We start from the raw sequence: 23,540 nt of genomic DNA on the forward strand, positions 1-23,540 counted from the left end.
GGTAATATACTAAAATTTGTGGCTGCTGGGATTCGAGCCCAGGTCTCCACGGCCACAACGTGGAATTCTCACCACTAAACTACAGCCACTTAGTTGATGTACGGTTTAGTAGTAAATATGCTAAAATTAACTAATTACAATTTGATTAAAAAATTGCATAAGCTAATTTTTGTGGCTGCTGGGATTCGAGCCCAGGTCTCCATGGCCACAACGTGGAATTCTCACCACTAAACTACAGCCACGTAGTTGATGTACGGTTTAGTAGTAAATATGCTAAAATTAACTAATTACAATTTGATTAAAAAATTGCATAAGCTAATTTTTGTGGCTGCTGGGATTCGAGCCCAGGTCTCCATGGCCACAACGTGGAATTCTCACCACTAAACTACAGCCACGTAGTTGATGTACGGTTTAGTAGTAAATATGCTAAAATTAACTAATTACAATTTGATTAAAAAATTGCATAAACAAATTTTTGTGGCTGCTGGGATTCGAGCCCAGGTCTCCACGGCCACAACGTGGAATTCTCACCACTAAACTACAGCCACTTAGTTGATGTACGGTTTAGTAGTAAATATGCTAAAATTAACTAATTACAATTTGATTAAAAAATTGCATAAGCTAATTTTTGTGGCTGCTGGGATTCGAGCCCAGGTCTCCATGGCCACAACGTGGAATTCTCACCACTAAACTACAGCCACGTAGTTGATGTACGGTTTAGTAGTAAATATGGTAAAATTAACTAATTACAATTTGATTAAAAAATTGCATAAGCTAATTTATGTGGCTGCTGGGATTCGAGCCCAGGTCTCCACGGCCACAACGTGGAATTCTCACCACTAAACTACAGCCACCTTGTTCATTTGCGTTTTTCATTTTTTTATTTTGATTAAAGAGAAGTTAGGGTTCGACAGTGAATTTCTTCTTCCAGCGTTTCAGGGGAGCCCTAAGAAGACATGTTCCCAAGCGAGCTGATTGATGCGACCAGACCTTATGTCAGCCTTTCTGTCTGAATGCATTCAAAAGGACCCGCTTTATAGATAATCCCTATACAAGAGGAGATTATAACAATCTTTCCATTTCATTCTCGTCAGGTGAAGGAGCGAATTATTTATATAAATTAATCTAATGGAAAAAATTTTAAAAACGAAAAATGTCATTGAAGAGAGGATAGTGTTAATTTCTCACTAAAAAAAAAAAAATTAATATACTGATAAAAAATTTTAATTTTTTTTCCTACCCTCTAAAGTTTTACCAAATCATTGAATGTATATTTATGTAACTTTTATCATCAACCAAAAATTGGCAAAGATAAAGGACTAAATTGAAAATTTTAAAATAATAAAATTAAAATTAAAAAAAAAAAAACTTATCTTGAAGTTTTAACAATGATAATCATATTTCTTAGAGTATTAAGTAATTGTTTCCCATTCAATAGTATTATTTTTCATAAGAGTCATACATGTTAGTAAAGTGAATTGTTAGATCTCAAATAAATTAGAGAAGGGAACGAGACATTTCTTATAGGATTTGAAATCTTCTTCGCATTTTAAAAAAACGTGAGACGGTGATATGTAATAGGCCAAAATAGACAATATTTGCTAGAGATGAGCTTGAACTGATACAGTTTCGAAAATACATATAGAAGCATACATATTCCACGTTATGAATGCATTTGTACTTGCACTATCATGCTCAGAAATCCAAAATATAACGTTACACCCATATAAATTGAAACTTTACTATCTTTTAATTTAAGAAAAATTAGGAACAATGGTCTCCCCCTCCTTTTCCTTGTCGTAAAATTTAATCTACTCCCATCCTGCAAAGGAAACATGTGGTCTGTTTATAATGATTTAGCAAGTGCTTAAAACCGGTTTTTAAGCACTTGAAAAGTCATTACAGACAGATATGTTTTATCGTATCGAACGTAATCAACACGGAAATGAAAACTGGCTTCAGCATGTATCCATCAACAATTTTTCAGGAGGGGAACCTACAAATCTATACTAATTCTACTTGTCTTTGGCTTTTGAAATGTGCAACAAAAGGCATAAAAGTGAGGACCAGTCCAGACCAGAACTTATGAACGACTATCACATGGTAAATGCACCACAAAACCAACCAATCATGGACCCTCCTTCATGGGGCTTGACGATCGATTCCCGGGGCTTGACAATTGGGTCGTGGGGCTTGAAGATCGGCTCTCTACCGTTTCGGAAGTTGATGGTTTCTGAGGTGCATTTCTCAGGAAGCTTCTAGCATATATCGAACCAAAGACCAAAACCTGAACATGATTTTTGAAAAAAAAAAACACACGCAAGTTGTCATTGAGAGAGTCAAAAAGGTCCAATAAAACGTTGACGAAGACGAATACGAAGACAAAGGGTTGAAACTATGACTTACAGCTCCAATACACTGTTCCCAGCTAAGAGGATGAGAAAACCATACACAAGATAGCATGATGCTGACCAACTTCAACCAAAAAAAAGAGTATGGTTCAGCATGATAAGAAACATGACAAGTTCATAGGATTTAAGAGCTAACCTGTCTTGTTGTCATTATGGTGGCAAAGGTCAGAGCTCCGAAAGTGCGAATTGTGTAAGAAATAAAAAACTGACTAGCAGTTGCTACCTGGGAGACAACATTAGTAATGCTCATGATCCACGTATTCGAGCTAAGACTCTTTAACAATCAAATGAAATGAGTATGAATGCGAAGAGGAACAACATAAAATCGAACAGGTTACTCACAGTGGAGAGAAATGCTATGTCAAAGAAACAATCCTTGTGAACATAAACAAAATCAATTGCAGGAAGTAGATGGCCTTGTATTATAAGACCTAATTACAAAGCAAAGGACTGAAATGAGTATCAATTAAGTAGAAATCAAGGAGCAAAAAATGGAACTTTTGCAGTTTATATACTACACAGTACTATGCAGGTTAGAAAAGAATAGATTTGATCAATTAAGCCAAATCTCCTTCACAGCAGAGAATTTCGATCTCAGAATGAAATAATCCAACGTCCAACGGCCTAACATCGCTTCCCCAACGTCCATTTCCTAGTATACGTGTTGCTTTGGACCCCCATTATCTCATAATCTGAAGGTGAGAGTTCCAATTTTGTGAAACAAGTTCTGATTGTCAATCTTATATGAACGCTCAACATAACTAATGCTCTTTTCTCCCTCTCCTAAACGTTATTCTTTTTCCTCTTTTTCATATCATAAGTAGGGCTACGCAATACTCAACTAAACTCATGGAAACACCCCTCGTGGCAAAATATGGGGATGACTTGTGGCTAGGGGTGAAAGGTCAACCAAGATCGGACATAGCTGGTTTTCAGCGAAATCTATTTCAATAGAGCGTAAGATGTCGATGGCCTGAGGTAAAGCACTCAATGGGCTAGGGTGGCCCCATTTCGCCTTACCAACCTCAGGGAAACTTCAAATACAAGCCTAGATCATTTGTACAAACAGACTTTTGGGGTGCTCAGATTTAAAGTCGAGAGGGAACCAGCCCACCTTCGAGCTGTCTAGGTTATCATGGGACAAATAGGATTACAATATCATAGGCATAACATCCTTATTCCTAAATCACCCAGGGAACCGAACCCAAAATTTTTACCCTTTTTTACCTCTTGACCACTAGGTAGCCCCATGAAGTTTCTTCTAAACATTCAACCACAGTAAGCAAAATACGAAGCATTGCAATCCACAAAGTATCCTCCAAATCAATTGGAATGAATCATTAAAGGAAAAAGTGAGTTTTTACCGGGTATATAATAAGAATAGGGACGGACCTGTCAAACTAAGAATGCACGAACACAAAGTTGTATAGAAAATTTGGTTGTGTATGTCCATATTATAGCCTTTGAAAAGTTTATCTTGGAATGTGCTTGTAAAGCCATCAAACCTGTTAAATGCATTGGGTATTAGAAATCTTTTGAAGCCAATAAATACTTTCTGTATGCTTATTTTCTCGAGCGTTAAAGTTTTTCTGTAGTGTTCTACCATTTTCCATGATAGTTTTAAACGTAAAATGCAAAATTAAAGGAAAAATAATCTATCATCCTTCGACAACAATACAATGAGTTACAAATTATTACCCAAGATAACCAACCATAAGTGAGACACCCCAAACCGTGCTTTCCCTTCCGTTATCGTATGGACTAAGATCAGCTGAAGCCTACAATTGGGGAGAAAAAGTAACGAATCGTCTGTTAATGGATTCAGGGTTTCAGGATTAACAACAGAGAAACAAAAACATAATTCATAAGTATTATAATTGCTCATTCACAACGTAGTTGATCGTCATATCTGATCCACTATATAAGAACCTTCAACACTAGCTGCCATATATGTAGTAAGTGGTTTAATCCATGAGTTAGTACCAAAAGTCGAGGCAGGATGCGACCAATTCATTCCCCATCTCATACAAATTCTTAAAAGAACCAAAAAAGCTGGTGACAACAACGAGAGCATTACCGGATAGAGAACAAATATCGAGCAACCCAGGGTCACAAGAACAGCCAGCAAATAATCATGACTCTTATATTTCTTTTGCATAATGATGGTGCCCCACACCTGTATAACAATGGATACCATTAAAACAATTAGTCAGTCTAGAATCCATTGCCCAATTCAATCAACAAAGATGCCCCTCCACTACAAACTGAAGGAAAATCAAATACTCTCACCATGACAGGTATCATTTTAGCACACTTTGCCAGAGTCTGAACTGGAAAACTGACATACTTAAGCGCCTATAGAAAACCACGAACAAATCACCAATATGACTGGATAATATATCAACTAACAATGATTAACAGTTTAGACAGTAGAAGATGAATATATAGATATACACATTCATATCTAACAAGTCAGATTACCTCGTACTGACACGTGGTTGTCAGTATATTTGTTATCGAAACAAGGCAGTACGTATAAACTGGAGCGACAGGGTCCACTGTCTTTTTACTTGCCTATATATACATCAAGAGAATCAATAGAAACTCCAGAAAAGGAAGTACTATGAATCTAATAGCAATGTTCGAGTCCTTGACATGATAACCAATTGCAGGAAGTATCCAATTATAAGCTCTTACCAGTAAAACACCTGCAGAAACTGCAGAAGTAGTGATACGATTACAAAAAACAAGAAACAAGGAGTGCTTGAAATAATCTTTATGCTCCCCATATGGAACTCTCATGATCTTTTCCTGCAAATCCCGGCCAAAGAGAGCTTGAAATCACTTACCAATTCAAGTGTCACAAAAGAAAATCAGGCATTAACGTCTGACATTACTATGATATTAATCGAAAAGGTTTCTGTGTTCATACTCTCTTGTTTCTCTACAAATTTCCCTATTTACATTACTGTTAAAACCAGAATAGATACAGCGAAATCATGCATCAACAACCGATAAAGGCAAAACGAAAGGCGATTGAATGTAAACAATACCCACAAACGCCCAAAATCTTGAGCTAATCTATGAATTAAAACATTCAAAAGTGTTGATTCGATCCAATATCAAACTGGGATGATACCATAAACACAAATTTTCCGACGGATAGATAACAGAAGATTCTACAAGAACAGCGAAAAAGCAAAGAGACAAAAACATGAAATAATCTTGTAAAAGTAACCTGTAAGACTCCATAGGTGACAAGGGTAGTCATGATTCCAGCTACTGCAACTACCCCTTTCCATAGCTTATGATCTTTATCGCTAGGTTCGGCCATAACCGAACAATAATTTACTGCTACTTACTTTACTTTATTTTCCGATTCTCGACGAACATCGATTCCATTCCTCCAAAATCAAGAGGAACAGCAGCAGAAGAAGAAGAACAACAAGAAGAAACCCATTACAGCCGTAAAGCTCAGAGATGCAGAGCTGAACCTGTGAGCAAAGTGTCGACGCGGCGAAGAATGGGTAGAGGTTGAAGATGACCGGTTAATGCAACGGACGACGATTTCGGATCACAGAGATTCGAGGGGAACTGCGTGTAGGAAAAAAAAGGCCCAAAAAGGTCATTACAGAAAATCGTTTCTCCGGCGTCTTTCTCTCGCTCTGTTATTTGCTTCTGTGTTCAATGTTTTTTCTTTTTTTCTTTTTTGGGGTTAAAATTTAATAATAATTTTAAAAACTTTTAAATAATTACATTTTTTAAAATGCCTTTGTGGGACCCATCACTGATCTTCAGAATAAAACTGAAACAATAGGGTTTTATGGCACGCATTTCCTAGTTTGACCTTTTAATTAAATATTTTTTAAATTTGTGTTTTATGAACTTCAAATAAAAAATAAATAAATGTATAGAATTAAAATTTCTAATTAAAAATACTTTTTTTTTAATTTAAATAAAGATTATAAAATATTATAAACGAGTAAATTTCAATTTGTATTTAAAATATTATGATCGGCCAATTAGAATTAGAGTTATATAGTTAAAAGAAGAACATTTTTAAAAGTCAGATTAAATTATAATAAAACATATAAAAACGAACCTGCCTTAAAAAACTAAATTCCAAAGGTCATTTTTGTACTTTTATATCGTATTAATTTGGTAGGTTAATTTAATAGGTAAATAATTAGTGTTGTTTGATATTGGTAGAATTTTAATATTTATAAAAATTTATTATTAAAATTCAACAAATTTCCTTATTTGGGAATGGATAAACTAATTAAAAAACTAAGACTAAATCAATAATTAAAAATATAACAATTAACTTTTAAAGTGTTTAAAAAATACTTTTAAATTTACTTTAGAAAAAACTTTTAAACTTTTAAAATATAAATATCAAATTTAAAAAATACTTGTAAATTTTCAAAAATAACATTAAAAATTTTATAATAATTTCCAAGGTATCAATATACATTTTTTTGAAAAAAATTGAACATGTTAATATTATTTTTATAATTTTATAATTTTATATGCATATTTTAAACAATAATACTAAGGAATTTTTTAATTTTTAAAAAAAAGTTAAAAAAAAAATATTAATAAATTTTTAAAAAGTTTATTTTTAGAAAAAAATATCCGTTTTTCCTTTTTTTTTAATTAATTTATCAACTTCGAAGGTTGAGACGTGAATACTGTATTTTTAGCGACAGATCTTCATTGGACAAATGATATGGGATCGGTAGATGAAAGACTTAGAATAAAATCACCGTCGACTCTGCTGCATCACAGATGGTGCCTTCTATCAATTTAAACTGGCTTCTTCAAATGATTCAAAAATCGGCTTGCAAATGATCTGTTCATCAGTTTCGTTGATCTCCTCCATGAACTGATGATGCATCTCTTCTCGATTACGAGCTCTGCAGAATTTGAGTACCAAGTGTTTGATAATGCACTACTCTTTCTCGTATAACGCCTTCCCTTTCGAGCGTCTACAGCATTGCCGACGAAGAATCAGAATTAGGGCAATCGTCAGAGAAACTCAAGACGCGTGATCTGCAGTGAGAGCAAATCGAATGGTCACGGAATCAGGCGCCAATTCAATAACTATGAAACGAATGATTGCAATTCGGTTAGTGTTTAATTAATTTTCATTATTGGAATTCGTCATAACAAACAGCGCATTCCGTATTGATACTTGGCGTTGATTTGGGTTCGTCATTCTTTTTTAACTGCGATATAGGAAGCAAACGAATCGTCGAGGCCTTCAATCCATGGCTATGGATTGGCGGAGAAGGATTGTTAGGTTTTTTCCACAAATTGGACCTAGGCCGATCGGAAATCAAACCATAAAGGACAAGGTAACGTCGTTTCAATTTTCTCTAGGTGTTCAACAGTTGAAAGACGAGATATACGGTGGCGAGCATCGAAATTGACCACGGACTCCAGCTAGAGTAATCAGGCGCCGGAATTGGTGGCGGTGAACTCGATGCGTAAGACTACAAACTCGTAGATGAAACGAAAGCACTTGAAGGTAATAAAGGTTAGCGAAGGATTTCAATGATTATTCTTTTGGTCAATAAATAAGAAGAAAGGGGAATCTTGCACCTGAATTTCTCCATCTACAAGCAGATCAAAATTATATTTAGATGATATTCAAGCAGAAAACGAACAAAGATATTGAATGCTAGACATAATATTCAGATAACAATGCAAGAAGTTAGAGTTTCTTGTCAATCAAATTAACGAGCCCTGCTCCCACGTTTAACTTTTTTTCCTTGTTTCTTGTCATTTCCTTCTACTGTGGAAAAAAATTGAAGTTTAGATTGATTAGCATGAGAGGATCGGTGAAGTTAACTTTAATGTAATTGAAACTTCAAATCACGTCAATAAGACTACTAAGTCATTTTTTACACTGCCAACTCCAGATATTGATTTGTACAATGGTGGTCATTGAATTTTCTGTCTCTTTGCTGCTAGAATCTGAGTGTTAACATTTGGAGCCATCAGAAAGGCACTGTTGAAGCTAAACATGGAAGAAGCTGAACAAATTTGAGAAGATCCACGAAACATTTCAGTGTGTAAAAGAGAATGCAGTGGCTTTGGGGAAGGGCTACTGGGTTTTGAAGGAAGGTTTTGATTGATGTTCTTAGTGTTGCAGCCATTCACTAGAAGAGAGGGAATCTTAAAGGCTTGCAATGGCGGAGGATTACGCCATTGGGGAAGCGGTCCAGCAACCAGAAGCGTCTGAAGTAAAGGTCCTGCTTCTGTAACAGCTTGCAGAAGCTTGCCTTTCTGAGGTAACGCTTTTCCCTTTACAAGATTATCAATCACTGCAGAAAATGGATCGGGCTTTTCTGTTTTGGGAGTGTCCACGCCTGTGGCCAGAGGCTGCGGGGCATTATACTCCGTGACATATGGCTGATTTACAAAGCTCATTTTGCATGAATCAGCCATGTTTGCAGTAGAGAAATCTGGTGATGAAACTCCATCAAAGAAAGAATCTGCAGGTGAAGAACCATAAGATTGGTGATTATAAGTTTCATAGAGACTGTTTGATTCTGTGATGCTTGAATTTGCTTTGGTGGGTATGTTGAGAGGGCTTTCAGGTTGGAAAAGAAGCAGGGCTGGTAATTCAGTTGCAGTAGTACTTGGCACAAATTTGCTCATCAGTTTCTGCAGCTGATCTCTTGCTTCGTCTCTTTCTTCATATGCTGCCTGCAGGAGAAGAAGTAAGCTCTTCACTTTCTCTTTGTTCTTTATACTTTCTTCATTTGCTTCCATTTTTAAGGACTCTAGTTCGAAAGTCGTCTGCATGAGTTTCTGCTTCAACTCCTCCACGTTCTGCAAATTCAAACTAGATTTGTCAGTATCAGCAGAAAAAAAGTTTCTTCTAAATAGAGAGAGAATCCCCATTACAGGCTCATTGACAAGATAAGAGAGAGAAAGAGTGGGTAGATAGTGATACACTATTGGGGAATCAGGTTGGAATTCAAAGTCCGTTGTCAATTAATGCTGCAAATTAGGCACCATTAATCAATCCTTAGGAATAACATAAGGAATTATTCTCATCAATACCGACATATTCTTTTCCATTTGCAACCAAACATGCTTAGATCAAAAAGGTCAGCACACACATGTGAACAGCACAAACACTGTTACTCCCCACCCCTGCTGCTACTTGGAACAAGACAAATAGAGCATTTGTAGTTCTTTTCCCCCGCAAGAGAATAGAGAGGAAAAAAAAACCTTTGTGTTGTAGTAAATCATTATGGCATCTAAGTTGGATGACCTTAGACGATCATTTTGCATTGAAAACAGAAAACAGAGTGAGGGAGGGAGAGAGGAAGATCAAACAAACAATGATTGCAAAGTAAAGGCCTTCAAAAATTGAGAAAACCCAGAAGAAGAAATGAACTGAACCAACTGTTAGCACATGAAGAGAGAGAGAGAGAGAGAGAGAGACCCACCTCCTGAAATCTCCACAAACTGCTCAAGTCCTCCATGGTTTCTCCTGGTTGCTCAAGAGGGAGTGAGAAGGGAGGAAGATATAGGGGGTGTTTAAGAAAGAAAGTTGGACCTTGAGACATTTATAAATTGATGAGAATGATAGGACAGGACAAGCTAGAGAGAGAGAGAGAGAAAAATGGTTTTTTTTTTTTTTTTCCACAAAGTTGCAGAGAAAGGTAGTCGGCGTCAAGAAAGAAAAATAATAGAGAACAAAAGAAAGGAAAAGAAAAGAGGGTCATGTATAGAAAGAAATGAAAATTCCAAATTCTACGCCCAAGAACAGGGGCGTATTGAATTCCATTATAAACCCCTTCATCTCTGTGCCTACTCTCTCTCCTTGCTCAAAAAATGGAAACACCTCTCTCTCTCTCTCTCTCTCACATGCAGGTCAAGCAGTAAAGACCGGTTAGATTTTCCTTGTATAAATTCCCCTCCGAAACCCACCTTTCTAGATTATTTCCTTTGAAATTTTATTTCCCTCCCACAGATCTCTCTGTCTCTCTCTTATCTACTGTGATATTTTTTACGTGTAGAAAGGGGTTGGTACTTGTTAAAGAAATGGGCCCATTAAAAGCCCTTATTGTCTTCCATTTCTATGGTCCTAGTTCTTGATACCACTTTAAACTGATTTTATGTTTTATAGATTTCTATTTCTTTTTTGTCTCTACAAGAATTTTGAGCAAGAAATTGTGATGCAGATATGTTCATTGGAAAGGGCTTCTGTAGAAACTCGTTGCTAGAGGTTATATCAACGCCAAAATTTACCATATTCATCAAAAGCTCTTACCAAAATTTACCAAATAACCCAGAAACAATGTCAAAACCGCCACAATATCGCCTCCTTCAATCCAATCGCACCACCTCCAGCGACTATGTTTTTACGACGAAAGTTACCTAGGTTACAGCAGTGAACGTGAAAGCCAGCGGCAATGAGCGGTAAGCCCTTAAAGTTGGCAGAGGCAGAGTGTGAAAGAATTGGAATCTTTGAGCAAATGGGATTGAAAACGGCGGCTGAAAAGTAAAGGGATAGGGATTTTTCAAAGCAACACCGTTAACAGTGTCGAGAGAGTTACCTTCTCCTCATGCGCCACCTAAACGGCGGAGAAAAAAGTGACGATCCTTCTCGCCTGACAATAGTATCGCTATGTCGGGAGAAGGGGGCGATGACGATGAGAGAAAATGAATTGAGACTAACTACTTTTTGTTTAAGTTTCTTCTCGATCACTTCTTTTTTCTTTGTCATAGGTCCGAGATCCACATCTATGAACTAAAATGTTCAAATGATCAATCCATGCATGTTTTTATGGTGTTTTAGATGATCCACTATCTACTCAATCACATCATGACACTCGTCTTGTCTCGGTCTTCCCATTGTTTGTTGGACACTATTGCTGTGTCACCATCTTATCTCATTGGCACATAAGGGGTCACTCACGACTTACTCTCTTCACAGTAAGATTGTAACATTCTTTTCTACTTAAATTAGTTATCGTTTTCAATGACTTTCTAATTAATGTTTATTTTATGTTATTGTAATATTGTAAAGAGAAGATTGACCTTCAAAAAAAATAAAAAATAAAGTGGGATTCTTTGTAATTTTACGTTACATGAGAGAACTGTCCAAAAAAGAGGAGACCAAATTCGCTTTTACCTCCCTAGCTTCCTAACAGCAACGACTTTACCTGTCGACCAATCCATGGAATATCGCAAAAATTATCAAACTTTAAATATATTATATGTACACATGGAACCTTATAATGTGCATCAATATTAAACTAACCTATGCTTTTTTTTCTTCATGATCATGACGTGTGTCAAGACGTCAACCACATATGACCTCCCAGTCTAGAAACATAGCGTTACGTATAATAATTTAATTTAAATATTAAATAATCTTTGGAAAATATGTCCAAATCATAATAAGGGTGGGATTAGGGGGGTTAATTAGCAGAGACGTCTATAGAATTGGAAGGGGATTGTCGTGGACTGCAAATTCACATGGGAAGTTCGGTATGTGTCTGAGAGGGGCCATTGGGAAGTTGACACCTGGACAAAGGTCCAAGCTGGCGTCGTCGTCCTGCATACGTGGCGCTGGGTTTTCTGCATGATTCGGTGAACCTTTTTTTTCTCTCTACACCGTGTGATGTGGCACATGCAACTGCCAATTAATCGTGCTACGTACGTGGCTATTTCTAGCTTGCACGTGCCTGCCCCCCCCCCCCCCCCCCCCCAAAATTATATATATATTTTTAATTTAATTTAAATTAGTGGTGATAAGTATGAGTTCATCTATGTCCTATTCTAATTCTCAAACAACCGTACGGTAAAATATGCTTTTCTTTTCTTACTTTATATTGATGTTTTTTCTGATATAAATAATTTGTTTTTTTAATTATCCCATTTGTTTTTGTATTTTAAATATTTATAAACATCATTCTCGATTTTGTTTTTTAGTTGAAACGTTCATATGATCCAATAACTTAAACAATATGTATTAACCAACTTGGGTTCGGTTCAAACACAATTAATTTTTTTTTAAATTACCATTAAAAAAAGTAATTTTTTCTTTATCAATTTTCTTAATTTTAGATTTTATTTTTTTCCATTGCAAGAGTGTTCTAAGACCGGATAACTCGAGCAACTCGTTTTACCTAACTTGGGTTAAATTTTTTTTCTCAATTAAATCTTTAAAAATTAAAAAATTTTAGTTTAGTAGCAGGTTATAATTTTTTTAGGCCGGTCAACTCGATCAATGAAAAACTATAGTTCACAACCCAATCCAAATCTACTCTTAAGATTGTTATAAATATTATGAATGTATAACGTTTGTAACAAATCTTCATAATGAGTTGTTGCTTGTTGCTCGTGAATATTAGATATTTAAGTTATACAATACTTTAGTTATTAACGCAACATGTATTATGAATAAATAAGATATATTAAATATAAATTAAAAAAAAAAAAACGAACAATCCAACCTGACCCTCTCTAAATTAGATATCTCGATATTAAGTCATATTCAAGTCACCAACTCAGCCCGCTCCAAAAAAAAAAAAAAAATCAAACCAATCTACCTATGCTCGTACTCACTCGACATTCCTTTAAATTGAATTTAAGTGAGTTGATGGGATGGGACAATAAGTTAAATAAATGTTATAAGCCAAATAAAAAGTTCCCTCCTTGAAAAAACTAATATATATTTTTAATTATTAAAAGTGAAATTGATTGGACTTAATTTAATTTAATTTTTTATCACAAAAATAATTCTCTTATCAATTGAGTTTCCTTTTTCATTTTTAAGCAAACATTGAATTTGATGACCCAACTTAAAAGAAATTGATAATTTGAATCATAATTATTTCTATGAATACTTTTCCTCTTTGTAATATAATATTATTGAGTCATAAATACAATTAAAATATATTTAAATTTAATTCAATACTAATTGGGGTAACTTCATAAAGCCACTTTAACACATATGTTTACAATTTTAGCAAAATGATTAAAATAATTTTAAAATAGGAAAAAAAAACTGAATAATGATGGGAGTTATTATCTATCAATTAAAATTTGATGATTACTGATAGAATAATCAAGGGAAAAAGGGTTTTCATTTTTTGAGAGAGAGAGAGAGTGTTCAAAAAATGGAAGGAAGATGATTGCGACAAATGGTGGTCATAATTTAACCGACGAAGATATTCCAGCAAAATTCTTGGACGGGAAATTCACTGGGAATAATCATTTTGGAGCTCGGGTTAATTGGGTTTGTCGAGACGGAAAGTGTTTTTCGCAGGGGAAGGAAGAAGAATTCGACAGGTAAATTTCTGAATACTTTTGAGTTAGGTTGTTATTAGAGTGATTAAAACTTAGAAATGTTGGTTCATAGTTATGATTGCCATGATTATAACCAAAAAGCAACACCCAATGTGCTTGAAAAACTCAATTCTGTGTCATAGGATTCTTAATTCCAGCTACCCAAGTAATCAAACCCCTTCCTGGGCCTTTTGATTGGTCGTTGTTGTTACTGTATTGTTAGCATTTAGATTGGCTGTATAGCAAAGGGGGAGAGTGCCCACTGAGGGGTATGAAATTTGGGGAGGTAAAGGATTGCCCGCCAAATGTTTGATAAAAGTCCTCAATGAATTTTTAGTATAGGAGAAGGGTTGTTATTGCCATTTGTCAATGCGTAGGGGGGTAGCATGGTATAATGTAGTGTATGAAGACTGACGGCAGAGGGAGAGACGAGTGGTGGTGGTGGTGGTGGTGGGCTGCATATTTTTGTGACTGTCTGTCTGTCTCTGCATATAAACTAACACGTTCAAAGCTCAAAAAGTCAATACATACTTTCATTCTGCTTTTACGAAATGATTAGATTTGGTGGGTGTCTCGGGAAAATATAAAAGAAAAAGGGTGGAGGGGAGAAAGGGGTAATAAAGAGTGGATATTTTTTAGACATAAAAGCTTGGTGAAGGAGACCACCGAACCGAAAAGACAGATGCAAAAGCAATCAATAGATTAGTGGACACAGAAAGTCAAAAACATCTTTTTTTTTTCCTTGGAATAAAATCATGGCCCTTGCAATCATATATTTGAATGCTTAGTATTTGCCAAGGGGAAATATGTTCTTTCCCCTCCATTTATTTCAATCTCCTCCTTCAATTTCTAAGTTTATATCCCATTTCATACGTCAAAAAGCTTAAATTATTCCATCTAGTTTATTGTTGTAATAATGTCATTAGTCTTATCTCTGTTAAAAAAACATGATTGATAGTAGTATTCACACGGTCAATTGTAATTGGCATGCATTTATCAACATAAACATGTTTACACATTCCTTCATTGTTTAAGTCTTAGACTTTTAGAACTTTAATCTAGTGCTTACAGTTTGAAAACTCTTAGTTATAAGCTAATAAAAATGAAACATAAAACCATTAGTGGTCCATATGTCTTATATCATATCCTGTGCTGTGACTTCTACAACAGAGACTAAGGGAAGAGTTCAAAGAAGATTGAATGTTTAAATTAAAAGTCACGGACGGAAACAAAAGTTTAAAATGTTCTAGGATAAAAAAAAAAGATTCAGTTTATTTGTTTAGAAACCGCATTTTTAAATCTTGAACTATTTTTGGTATATATATTAATGAACAGATCTATAGATGTTAAATTGTCCTTTAAAGTGAGGCAGCTATATAATATATTATAGTAATCCTTTTTCTGGTTAAGTCAAAATTATTTACTCTTTGTTTTTTTAACCTTTTATGGAGTTCTTTTAAGAGTTATTATATTTTTTAAAAACAAATATTTTACAAAAGACTAGTTCTCAGAATAATTTGCATAAAACAAAGGTAATTTTGACTACCAAACATGCAAGCATGTCAAACAAGAAGCAAAAAGATGAATTTCTTTTCATCTATGTTACTGCAGTGTTGCTTGATTTACAATCTTTCTCTCTTTTCTTGTGGTTAACGAGGAATTAGATGGGTATGAGGAGTTTTCTGTAATAACAAATGAGTTTCTTAGTACACATTGTTCCCCACTTGAATATAATTTTCGAGAAACAAGTTGATTAGACAACTTTATATCAAGATGAAATCATATCTCAAGTCACAATGTTTCAAGCTAGCATAACTGATAGGCACCCTTTAACAAGAAAATATATATCTATACATGTGCCAGACAGTTTGTTGATGATAATATATTTTAAAGAAACTACTTGCTGAGACAATATCTTATTTTAATAAGCAAATTAGATTTCAATTCAGCCGCTTCTGCGTCAGATAGCATAAACTCATTGTTAATTAAAAGTGTTCTTGACGGTGGGTTGGTTGGTAGTATCTAGAAAGAAGTTCAATTGAACGTGGAAAAATCAACCAATAGAAACATAATTCAGTGTCACCAGTCCTGATAAATACCATGTATGGCTCATAACTTTATATTCTTCTGCTTTTCCTCGTTTCTGGTCACTGGAAAAATCATTGTAGATTGTGCTTTTCTGGTATCTGTTGGTGAAAGAGAAAAAAAGTGGTAATAAAGACAGAACAAAAAGATGGTATTGATTCCAAACATTATAACCTTTTCCTTTGTTTATCTGCCGACTAACAATCTAGCACTAGATACTATTGAATCAAATTCACCCACTTATGATGATCAAATATATATCGTGATGCCTTCTAATTAAATGAATCAATCAACCATCTCAATTCACCCCACCAGAGTTTGGTTCCTTTCTCTAAACACAAACTGAGACGGGGAGAGTACACCCTCATTCCACCATATTCAATGGGGATGTCATGATTATGTACACGTACCTTCAGAGGAGATCGATACTAAGAGCATCTCTTGCTCGGGGAGTCTTCCTTATAGTATTTAATAGACTTTAGAATCTCGAGATTAAGCAAATCTTAGAGAGTCGGGATATTCACTTTATAGAGATAGAAAATATTTCTTCGTTACTGAGAGCTCAGGCCAGGAGGATCAGTGAACAGGACTTTCAGATAAATATTACTCTACGAAACTTCTAAGAATAAGTTGTCTACCGGAGATTATACCAGATTGGACTAACCTTCAGTTTCTCTTCTTCTTGTGCTGCTTACCCAATTTTGATTTCCTTTGCTTGAACAGATGTAGGTATAGTTTCAAGAAAAATAATGGGTACACGAAAAGCAGAACCTGAACAACGATATTAGATTTGAGGATAAGTTTTACATCTGGAGTGGTCTCATTTTCAGGTAAAAAGAATAATTTCCTAGAATGATCTCCCGAGTGTTTGAACATACCTTGATGGCATTGTAATAGCTGAAGGGAAGGTAACTGAAGGCATCTGCATAGAGGTTGTTCTTTATCATAAAAGGAATTGCTTGGTACATGAGCCACACTGCACAAATGCTTCTAATAAGTTTACCCATGAACTTTTCCTTGATAAAATAGAACATTAGTTTTTGTTCTGTGAATCACTCACAGTAAACTATACAAGTAAAAACATAATCTTGGTAATGAGAAGAGGGGATGTTCAGCTCATGGTTTCGATAAGTACGGGAAGCTCGGGTTATGTACCGGTATTTAGATTGCATAGAGGAATAAAATCTAGAAACCAAGGTTTAGTGTAGCATATATTTCGTTCCTTGGCTTGTGATATCTAAAAATATATGGTTTCTGATTGTATTTAAGAAGTTTGGGTTATATAGCTAGTAGAAAAGATAGCACACCTTTGCCCAGCTCCACAAACACTAGACTGTACAACCCAACCTGTGAACTAAGCACTCCCTTGGATATCAAGTTATAGAAATCAAGATAAATTGAATATTGTGTACTCACTTTCACCAATTGTCACTCCAATTGGATAGAGAATTATGAAGGCGGTGTACCTAGAAGAAACAATAACACAAATTTAAGAATTATAAGTATTTTTCTAATTTTGAGTACATGAAGAACTTTGGAAGAACATTCCGGCAGTACCTAAGATATGTAAGCCAAAATAGGCCAACTCCCAAGCAATTCAAAGCATGATGAGAATATCTGATGACCTGAATCCATTTCATCACAGTAAAAATCCAGAAACCCAATTGGAAAACAAATCTTGAAGGAAAAAGGAAAGAATTTACCTCAGATAAGCTCCAAGCCAGGAAAGTGATGAAAACAGAAGGCAACTGTTGAACCTGTCAAACAAAAAGAAAGAATTATGAAGAACTCCAACAAGAAACTGCGTCTTTCTAGGATAAAAAAATGCAACAAAATGAGGAGAGAAAACCTCATGAAGTTGACGAACAACTGCAACCAGAAAATGAACCCTCCCGCCCCATTGCATTAGAGGAAGCAACACTCCAGTTGGTACCAGGCCTGAAATTTAAAGGGGAAAACACTACCTTATCAAAATTTAGATACCAAACAAGAGAATGATACCAAAGTTCGTTTAAATTACCAATAGCTCCATGAATAATTTCCAAGAATGCAGCAGTCTGCAGGAAACCTTTGAAGAAAAAGGAAAGCTTTCAACATTTTCTATCAGATTCTACGAACTTTTCAAGGAACCAAACAAATGGGTTGAAACTTACAGATAAGTTCTCCCACAGAAGAGTAAGCACCACTAGTAGATTTGGTGGCTACAAAATTGTCTAGAAGTCTGTAAAGAGAAATCGTCCTGCCAACAAGAAACACAGATCCATGGCGACAAAAAAAAATTAAAAGATAAGGCGAGAAAAATGAAACATACCAGCCAAAAGCTTGGACGGAGTTGTAAGTTAGCAGATAGAAGTTGGATAGGCGAGACATTCTGTTGTCGGCAGCTTGAACAGTAACCTCCGTCAAATGGAAATGGAAATAGAAATAGAAAGTCGATGAATTTCAATGGAGGATTTGAGTTGGAATTAATGTGGGTTTTGTTTTGATAATTTCTGGACTAGAAAGTCGATAAATTCCCAGACTTTCTGGGTGATTATTCATTCATTCATTTATTCATTCATTTATTCATCCAATGGCGTAACAAAGCACGTTAAAGTCTAGGCATTTTTACGAGACGTTCATCATGAGATTTGGGTAAAATTTTATCCGATGGGTAACAGAATTGAATGATATAAAATTTTGTTGCGTAGGATTCATCCGACGGTAAAACCCAGCCGCCCGTTTCCCCGTTGTGCTCTGGAGGGCGTGAAGGTCTGTCTGAGTACTCATTTATGTGTTTGCCTCTGCCCTATTCTGGCGCATGGGCTGCCCAGAGGTACTCTCTCTCTATCTCTCTCTTGCCCGATGGAAATCCCAGCCCCAACTTGTTCTCCCCCTTATGAATGTGGCTGAGAATCATCGGCTCTTGTAGAAGTGATTACTATCACATCCTGCACCAATTGCGTCAAGCATCAAAGTGTGGCAAACTATTGTGGCCCAAAAGGAGATATATACCGTAAACTGTAAGACACGTTGAGCATAAGGTTACATAGGGAATCAATTTTATTCACCAAAATTGGATACGCTGACCCAATGCTCCATTGAGGGCTACTAGTGTTTGCTATCGTTCTTGTGTTGCATTAACATTTTTCACATGGATGACTTCTAGGTCCTCCTTGAATGTTCGATTGACGACACCAATCTCGTTGGTGGCTAATCGAGTGGGGAAAGATCAGAGTTTGATTATAAGTGGCTTTTTGGTGAGCTAAGGCTATAGTCAACCCATCTATAGAGCTAGCAAGGCTTTGTAAGACGTAGCAATGTTCGTGTAAAAGTCAAAGTTCACCGTTAGTAGATATTGTCCATTTTGTCCATTACGCATGGTTGTCAGTCTCACGATTTTAACACACGTTTACTAGGGAGAGATTTCCAAACCCTTATAAGAAAGTTCGTTTCCCTTTCCAACCGATATGGGATCTCACAATTCACCTCTCTTAGGGACCAGCGTCCTTGTTGGCACACCACAGTGTCGGGCTCTCATGTCATTTTGTAACAGCCCAAGTCCACTGCTAGCAGTTTTTGTCCGACTTGACCCATTACGTATGACCTATAGCCTCATAATTTTAAAATGCGTCTACTAAAGAGATGTTTCCACATCCTTATAATGAATGTTTCGTTCCCCTCTCCTATCGATAAACGATCTCACAACTCGATGTCCACATTGATGGGTTATATATATATATATATATAAGAAAAAAGGATAAAAATTAACTCACAACATCAATTAATATTTTTTTTCTATTTAATAAATTTGAGAAGGATGATAGGATACTATTTGCCATTGTATCATAATTATTTTTCTTTTGACAAATTGTAGGAGGGATGGCTTTTGGAAGGGCATCAAGTGTATCATACTGTTGAATATGCTCTTCCACTTATCAAAATTTCGTGAAAATTGTAAGTCATTCCCTATCCTCTCTCTTACTTCTCCATTTGAAGATTAGGTGAGGTTTGATCTTTATATTTGAAAAGGTTAGATACAAAAATCGTGCTTATCATATGCAAAAATCTTAAAATAAAAATAAAATCATGTAGACCAAATCAAAATTTTAAAATCACGAGAATTAAATTATAATTATCATTTGTAATTTAAAGGATAGGATTGAATCGATAACGTTAATGGAACTCTACTACTAAGAAGATATAATTTAGACTCGGTTAATAAATAAATAATTTTGAACTTTTGAAAGTTTTAGGGACTCTCTGTATTTAAACTTGGACTAATCTCCCCGTTTGTCTGTTGTTAATTTCATTGCTTATCCGGAGAAGATTTAAACAAGCAGCCATTAAAACACCTAAGATCATCACAGCCAACAAGAAGGAAATGGATATAAATCCATTATTTTCTTGTGCGAACAAACTGTTCAACAAAAACACAGCTAAACATAAACTCCTTACAATATGCATTAGAGAACTACATCACAAGAACTTAGACGACAACAACTACATATACACAAAATTCAATAGAAAAAATTCTGATTAGCTTGAGCAAGGCGTGGCCTCCCGTTATGATCATCATACCCAGAGAAAATTAGCTTACTCTCTTCCTCCTCCATCTTCCACGAAGAATCCCCACAGTAATACTCCCATGAAGGAGGATTCAAAGCAGGGCAAGAATAGTTGCTGTCTTGGTTTATAATCAACCCCTCATGATCATCGCACATATCAATATCTTTCCATATATCATCCATTGAGTATCCATTTGGGTCACCCACTCCTTGATTTTCCTCCCCCTTCTTCTTGGTTGATGATGAAGCCGAGATTTCAGACCCCCCTGAGTCAAAGAACTTCACTGGTCCAGAAGAAGAAGAACAAGAAGAAGAGGAGGAGGAGGAAGATGAAGAACACAAAGCCCTTCTCTTCTCCTGTGCCTTCTTCCTCATGTGGGTTCTCCAGTAGTTCTTGATTTCGTTATCTGTGCGGCCTGGTAATTTGCGAGCAATCTTGGACCATCTGAAATGAACAAAAGTGATAAGAGATAAAGAATAAGGAAGGGGAGTGAAAGGGTATGGTGTTTTGTAGACCTGTTTCCCCATTTGGCGTGAAGTTCAAGCACGAGTCGTTCTTCTTGAGTACTCATCTTGCCTCTTTTGAGACCAGGATGAAGGTAATTAACCCATCTCAGCCTGCAACTTTTGCCTGTTCTGTTCAGTCCTACAAATCCAAACCCAAATCCCAAATCCCAAATCCCCAAAGAGGAGTTAAAACAGAGGCTTTCATAAGAACAACCAATCATGAGTTTAGCCTACCTAGGAACTGTCTCCCGCCACCTTCAAACCTGAAACTTTGGCAATGAAATCCCATCTTCGATCGCCAAACAAGCCCACAAAGCAAATCAGTTGGATGTCCTCTTGCTCTGTCCATGGACCCTTTCTGATTCCCTGTCCCTCTTCCATTTTTCTTCTCTCACCAACTCATGGAGATTTTAATGGATTCTACCAATATTTATAGCAGCCAAATACTAACCAAGTGATGTAGTGGCAGGGCCAGGGCCTCCATTGGGGGTGGGTTTTAGTGATAAGCAACCTTGTGCATATGATGTAAGCCATTATCGCCAAAATAATCAATGCTGGCGATTGATATGTCGATGTAGCTTTCAAAAACGCCTCCTCCTTTAAACCCAAGGGTCGATGAACTCTTCCTGTCTTTAGTGTATTGTATATACATATTTTAATCGTTTTCAACAAACCGCACTATGGGGATTTTGGTTGATAAAAAATTATGAAATCCCACGTCGGGATCTGTTGGAATTTCAAATAATGTGGTGATTGGGACAACTGGGGGAAGAGGAAGGAAGGCAGGCAAAGTGTTCGACAAAATGCCCCAGAGAGTTCCAATGTGGAAAATGTTAGTGTCTGCAGTAGAAGAAAGTTAGAAGCTGGTCAGTGGCATCCCTTTCTGAAAATGCGTGTCAAAATCATTTGTAATTCGAAAAGACATCATCTAAATTCCACCAACAACAGCATGAAAGGAGACTAGGAACCCAATTTGTAGCGAGATTTGATCAAACAAGCTGCCCAAGAAGATGCCTGCAAATCATGTTAGCTCCAAATCAAAATTTGCAGCCCTGTTCTTAGTAATTTTATAGTTAGGTTTATTTTGTTGAAGGATTAAAAAAACGTAGATGAAATTATAGGGTACTCACAAAAAGTGGGGGAAATGGTAGAATTCAATCGAAACCCCATTAAAAATAAGACATTGATTTCACCCAAAAATCCTATCCATACCCTTATCTTATCATATTAACTCCATCTCAATCTTGTCAATCCAACCACAAAATGAAGCATCCCACCATTTCAACTATAGTACTAACAACAACTTTAATTTATATATATATATTAACCTGTCAGATCCTACATGAGTTGGAGAGAGGAACAAAGCTAAGGGTGTGGAAACCTCTTCCTATCCATTAAAATCATAGACAATATTTGTTAGCAGTTGACTTGAGTTGTTATAAATGGTATCAAAGCAAGATATTGGGTGGTGTGCCAATGTGGACGTTGGCTCCCAACAGAGATGGATTGTGAAATCTCATATCGATTGGAGAGAAGAACGAAACATTCATTTATAAGGGTGTGGAAACCTCTCCCTAGCAGTTAGAACCGTAGACAATATATTGTTAGCGGTGGGCTTAGGCCGTTACAAATGGTATCAAAGCCCGACATCGGGCGATGTACAAGTAAGGATGTTGGCTCCAAGGTTGCATATCAATTGGAAAGGAGAACGAAACATTTCTTATAAGGGTGTGGAAATCTCACCCTAACAACAAACGTGGTTTAAAACCGTGAAGGTGAAGCTAAGCAGATACCGTGTTGGTGTAAAAAGGAAATCGAAAAAATAAATAAAAGAGAGTTTGGGTTGGTAAAATGAGATGACAGCACTACGAAAACATATGATAAGGTGGAAGAGGAATATGGTATCACCAAAATTCAAATACAAGCGAAAGGGCCAATAAAAATTTAATATTATTTGTAAGAAAATAAAATAAAATAATAATAATAAACTAATAATGTGGGTGGCTATAAATATTATATTGCCTTTTTTGTCCACCCTCCCCCTTCAATTCTTCCATTCTATGACCTTTTAAGTGCCAACATTTTTTTTCCAAAAAAAGAAGAGATAAACCACTTGTGACGTGGAAATCACCACTTTCAACCTTCCCCATTTATTATTATTATTATTATTATTATTATTATTATTATTATTTTCATTTGATTCGAGTAACTTTTTGGATTCGTTAATCGAGAGGTTGTCTAATTCATAAAAACATTTTAAAAAGTCGATCTTCAAAATTATAATTATTATTTTTTATTTTCTACAAAATTATAATATTACTCTTAATATTTTCATAAAGCTCACTTATAAAAAAATATTAAATATAAATATTTTTGTTTTTGGTTATTATAGTTTATTCCCTCTGATTTACTTTACTTTATAATCTAAATATATATTCTCCCAAATAAATTAAATATAAATACTTTCTTGACATTGTCATCTATATTCTTGCATTAACCAACGTCAATATGAATTCTTTTAACCTTAATTCGCTTAAAATTAAAAATTGATTTTTCAGATTTATTATTATAATTGTTATGGCTGATGGCAATACATAATGAATTAAAATAAACAATATTTGCTAACGTTAGGCTTGGGCTACTATAATAATCTGGTCTAACCAATAAGATA

General features: G+C 35.6%; 5 protein-coding genes, 1 long non-coding RNA gene and 6 other non-coding genes across 19 annotated transcripts; 2 read left to right on the forward strand and 10 right to left on the reverse strand.

Annotated features, from left to right (window-relative positions):
• Nucleotides 1-17: 17 nt before the first annotated feature.
• Nucleotides 18-89, reverse strand: TRNAH-GUG. Its single transcript has one exon. It is a non-coding gene; the product is annotated as a tRNA-His (tRNA).
• Nucleotides 90-170: 81 nt separating this feature from the next.
• Nucleotides 171-242, reverse strand: TRNAH-GUG. Its single transcript has one exon. It is a non-coding gene; the product is annotated as a tRNA-His (tRNA).
• Nucleotides 243-323: 81 nt separating this feature from the next.
• TRNAH-GUG lies at nucleotides 324-395 on the reverse strand. The gene has a single exon. It is a non-coding gene; the product is annotated as a tRNA-His (tRNA).
• An 81-nt stretch (nucleotides 396-476) lies between these two features.
• On the reverse strand, nucleotides 477-548 carry TRNAH-GUG. The gene has a single exon. It is a non-coding gene; the product is annotated as a tRNA-His (tRNA).
• An 81-nt stretch (nucleotides 549-629) lies between these two features.
• On the reverse strand, nucleotides 630-701 carry TRNAH-GUG. Its single transcript has one exon. It is a non-coding gene; the product is annotated as a tRNA-His (tRNA).
• Nucleotides 702-782: 81 nt separating this feature from the next.
• TRNAH-GUG lies at nucleotides 783-854 on the reverse strand. Its single transcript has one exon. It is a non-coding gene; the product is annotated as a tRNA-His (tRNA).
• Nucleotides 855-1,711: 857 nt separating this feature from the next.
• On the reverse strand, nucleotides 1,712-6,107 carry LOC111499825 (UDP-galactose/UDP-glucose transporter 5B). Its single transcript, XM_023151515.1, has 11 exons — nucleotides 5,650-6,107; nucleotides 5,109-5,222; nucleotides 4,893-4,985; nucleotides 4,701-4,766; nucleotides 4,489-4,587; nucleotides 4,110-4,189; nucleotides 3,804-3,916; nucleotides 2,754-2,842; nucleotides 2,548-2,634; nucleotides 2,407-2,475; nucleotides 1,712-2,287 (listed from the first exon to the last, which is right to left on the reverse strand). The coding sequence occupies exons 1-11, from the start codon at nucleotides 5,743-5,745 to the stop codon at nucleotides 2,129-2,131; spliced, it is 1,065 nt and encodes a 354-aa protein (XP_023007283.1). The 5' UTR covers nucleotides 5,746-6,107; the 3' UTR covers nucleotides 1,712-2,128.
• Nucleotides 6,108-7,112: 1,005 nt separating this feature from the next.
• On the forward strand, nucleotides 7,113-11,460 carry LOC111499861. 3 transcript variants are annotated; one of them, XR_002721017.1, is made up of 4 exons: nucleotides 7,113-7,539; nucleotides 7,651-7,941; nucleotides 8,388-9,139; nucleotides 11,163-11,460. It is a non-coding gene; the product is annotated as an uncharacterized LOC111499861 (long non-coding RNA). The 3 variants fall into 3 exon arrangements; XR_002721018.1 differs by lacking the exon at nucleotides 11,163-11,460 and adding an exon at nucleotides 10,616-11,118; XR_002721019.1 differs by lacking the exon at nucleotides 11,163-11,460 and adding an exon at nucleotides 9,729-9,879.
• LOC111499860 lies at nucleotides 8,259-10,021 on the reverse strand. Of its 2 annotated transcripts, none has more exons than XM_023151564.1 (2): nucleotides 9,878-10,021; nucleotides 8,259-9,251 (listed from the first exon to the last, which is right to left on the reverse strand). In XM_023151564.1, exons 1-2 carry the CDS (start codon nucleotides 9,995-9,997, stop codon nucleotides 8,358-8,360), a joined length of 1,014 nt encoding a protein of 337 aa, XP_023007332.1. In that variant the 5' UTR covers nucleotides 9,998-10,021; the 3' UTR covers nucleotides 8,259-8,357. The 2 variants fall into 2 exon arrangements, with proteins under 2 accessions (XP_023007332.1, XP_023007333.1); XM_023151565.1 differs by lacking the exon at nucleotides 9,878-10,021 and adding an exon at nucleotides 9,376-9,717.
• Nucleotides 11,461-13,472: 2,012 nt separating the features above from the next.
• Nucleotides 13,473-19,812, forward strand: LOC111499643. 3 transcript variants are annotated; one of them, XM_023151260.1, is made up of 4 exons: nucleotides 13,473-13,733; nucleotides 18,506-18,630; nucleotides 18,727-18,817; nucleotides 19,672-19,812. In XM_023151260.1, the coding sequence occupies exons 1-4, from the start codon at nucleotides 13,573-13,575 to the stop codon at nucleotides 19,796-19,798; spliced, it is 504 nt and encodes a 167-aa protein (XP_023007028.1). In that variant the 5' UTR covers nucleotides 13,473-13,572; the 3' UTR covers nucleotides 19,799-19,812. The 3 variants fall into 3 exon arrangements, 2 of the variants coding, with proteins under 2 accessions (XP_023007028.1, XP_023007029.1); XR_002720980.1 differs by lacking the exon at nucleotides 18,727-18,817 and adding an exon at nucleotides 16,545-16,645 and having other exon boundaries at nucleotides 13,477-13,733; XM_023151261.1 differs by lacking the exon at nucleotides 18,727-18,817 and having other exon boundaries at nucleotides 13,481-13,733.
• On the reverse strand, nucleotides 15,470-18,494 carry LOC111499642 (very-long-chain (3R)-3-hydroxyacyl-CoA dehydratase 2). 2 transcript variants are annotated; one of them, XM_023151259.1, is made up of 10 exons: nucleotides 18,127-18,494; nucleotides 17,969-18,054; nucleotides 17,836-17,883; nucleotides 17,665-17,753; nucleotides 17,519-17,572; nucleotides 17,373-17,440; nucleotides 17,232-17,281; nucleotides 16,694-16,791; nucleotides 16,480-16,586; nucleotides 15,470-15,916 (listed from the first exon to the last, which is right to left on the reverse strand). In XM_023151259.1, the coding sequence occupies exons 1-9, from the start codon at nucleotides 18,183-18,185 to the stop codon at nucleotides 16,482-16,484; spliced, it is 657 nt and encodes a 218-aa protein (XP_023007027.1). In that variant the 5' UTR covers nucleotides 18,186-18,494; the 3' UTR covers nucleotides 15,470-15,916; nucleotides 16,480-16,481. The 2 variants fall into 2 exon arrangements, with proteins under 2 accessions (XP_023007027.1, XP_023007026.1); XM_023151258.1 differs by having other exon boundaries at nucleotides 17,969-18,494.
• A 311-nt stretch (nucleotides 19,813-20,123) lies between the features above and the next one.
• LOC111499641 (transcription factor MYB59-like) lies at nucleotides 20,124-21,261 on the reverse strand. Of its 2 annotated transcripts, none has more exons than XM_023151256.1 (3): nucleotides 21,133-21,261; nucleotides 20,879-21,008; nucleotides 20,124-20,807 (listed from the first exon to the last, which is right to left on the reverse strand). In XM_023151256.1, exons 1-3 carry the CDS (start codon nucleotides 21,248-21,250, stop codon nucleotides 20,315-20,317), a joined length of 741 nt encoding a protein of 246 aa, XP_023007024.1. In that variant the 5' UTR covers nucleotides 21,251-21,261; the 3' UTR covers nucleotides 20,124-20,314. The 2 variants fall into 2 exon arrangements, with proteins under 2 accessions (XP_023007024.1, XP_023007025.1); XM_023151257.1 differs by having other exon boundaries at nucleotides 21,104-21,261.
• Between the last annotated feature and the right edge of the window lie 2,279 nt (nucleotides 21,262-23,540).

The sequence above is a fragment of the Cucurbita maxima genome, unplaced genomic scaffold, assembly GCF_002738345.1.
Source record: "Cucurbita maxima cultivar Rimu unplaced genomic scaffold, Cmax_1.0 Cma_Scf00027, whole genome shotgun sequence".
Classification (NCBI taxonomy): Eukaryota; Viridiplantae; Streptophyta; class Magnoliopsida; order Cucurbitales; family Cucurbitaceae; genus Cucurbita; species Cucurbita maxima.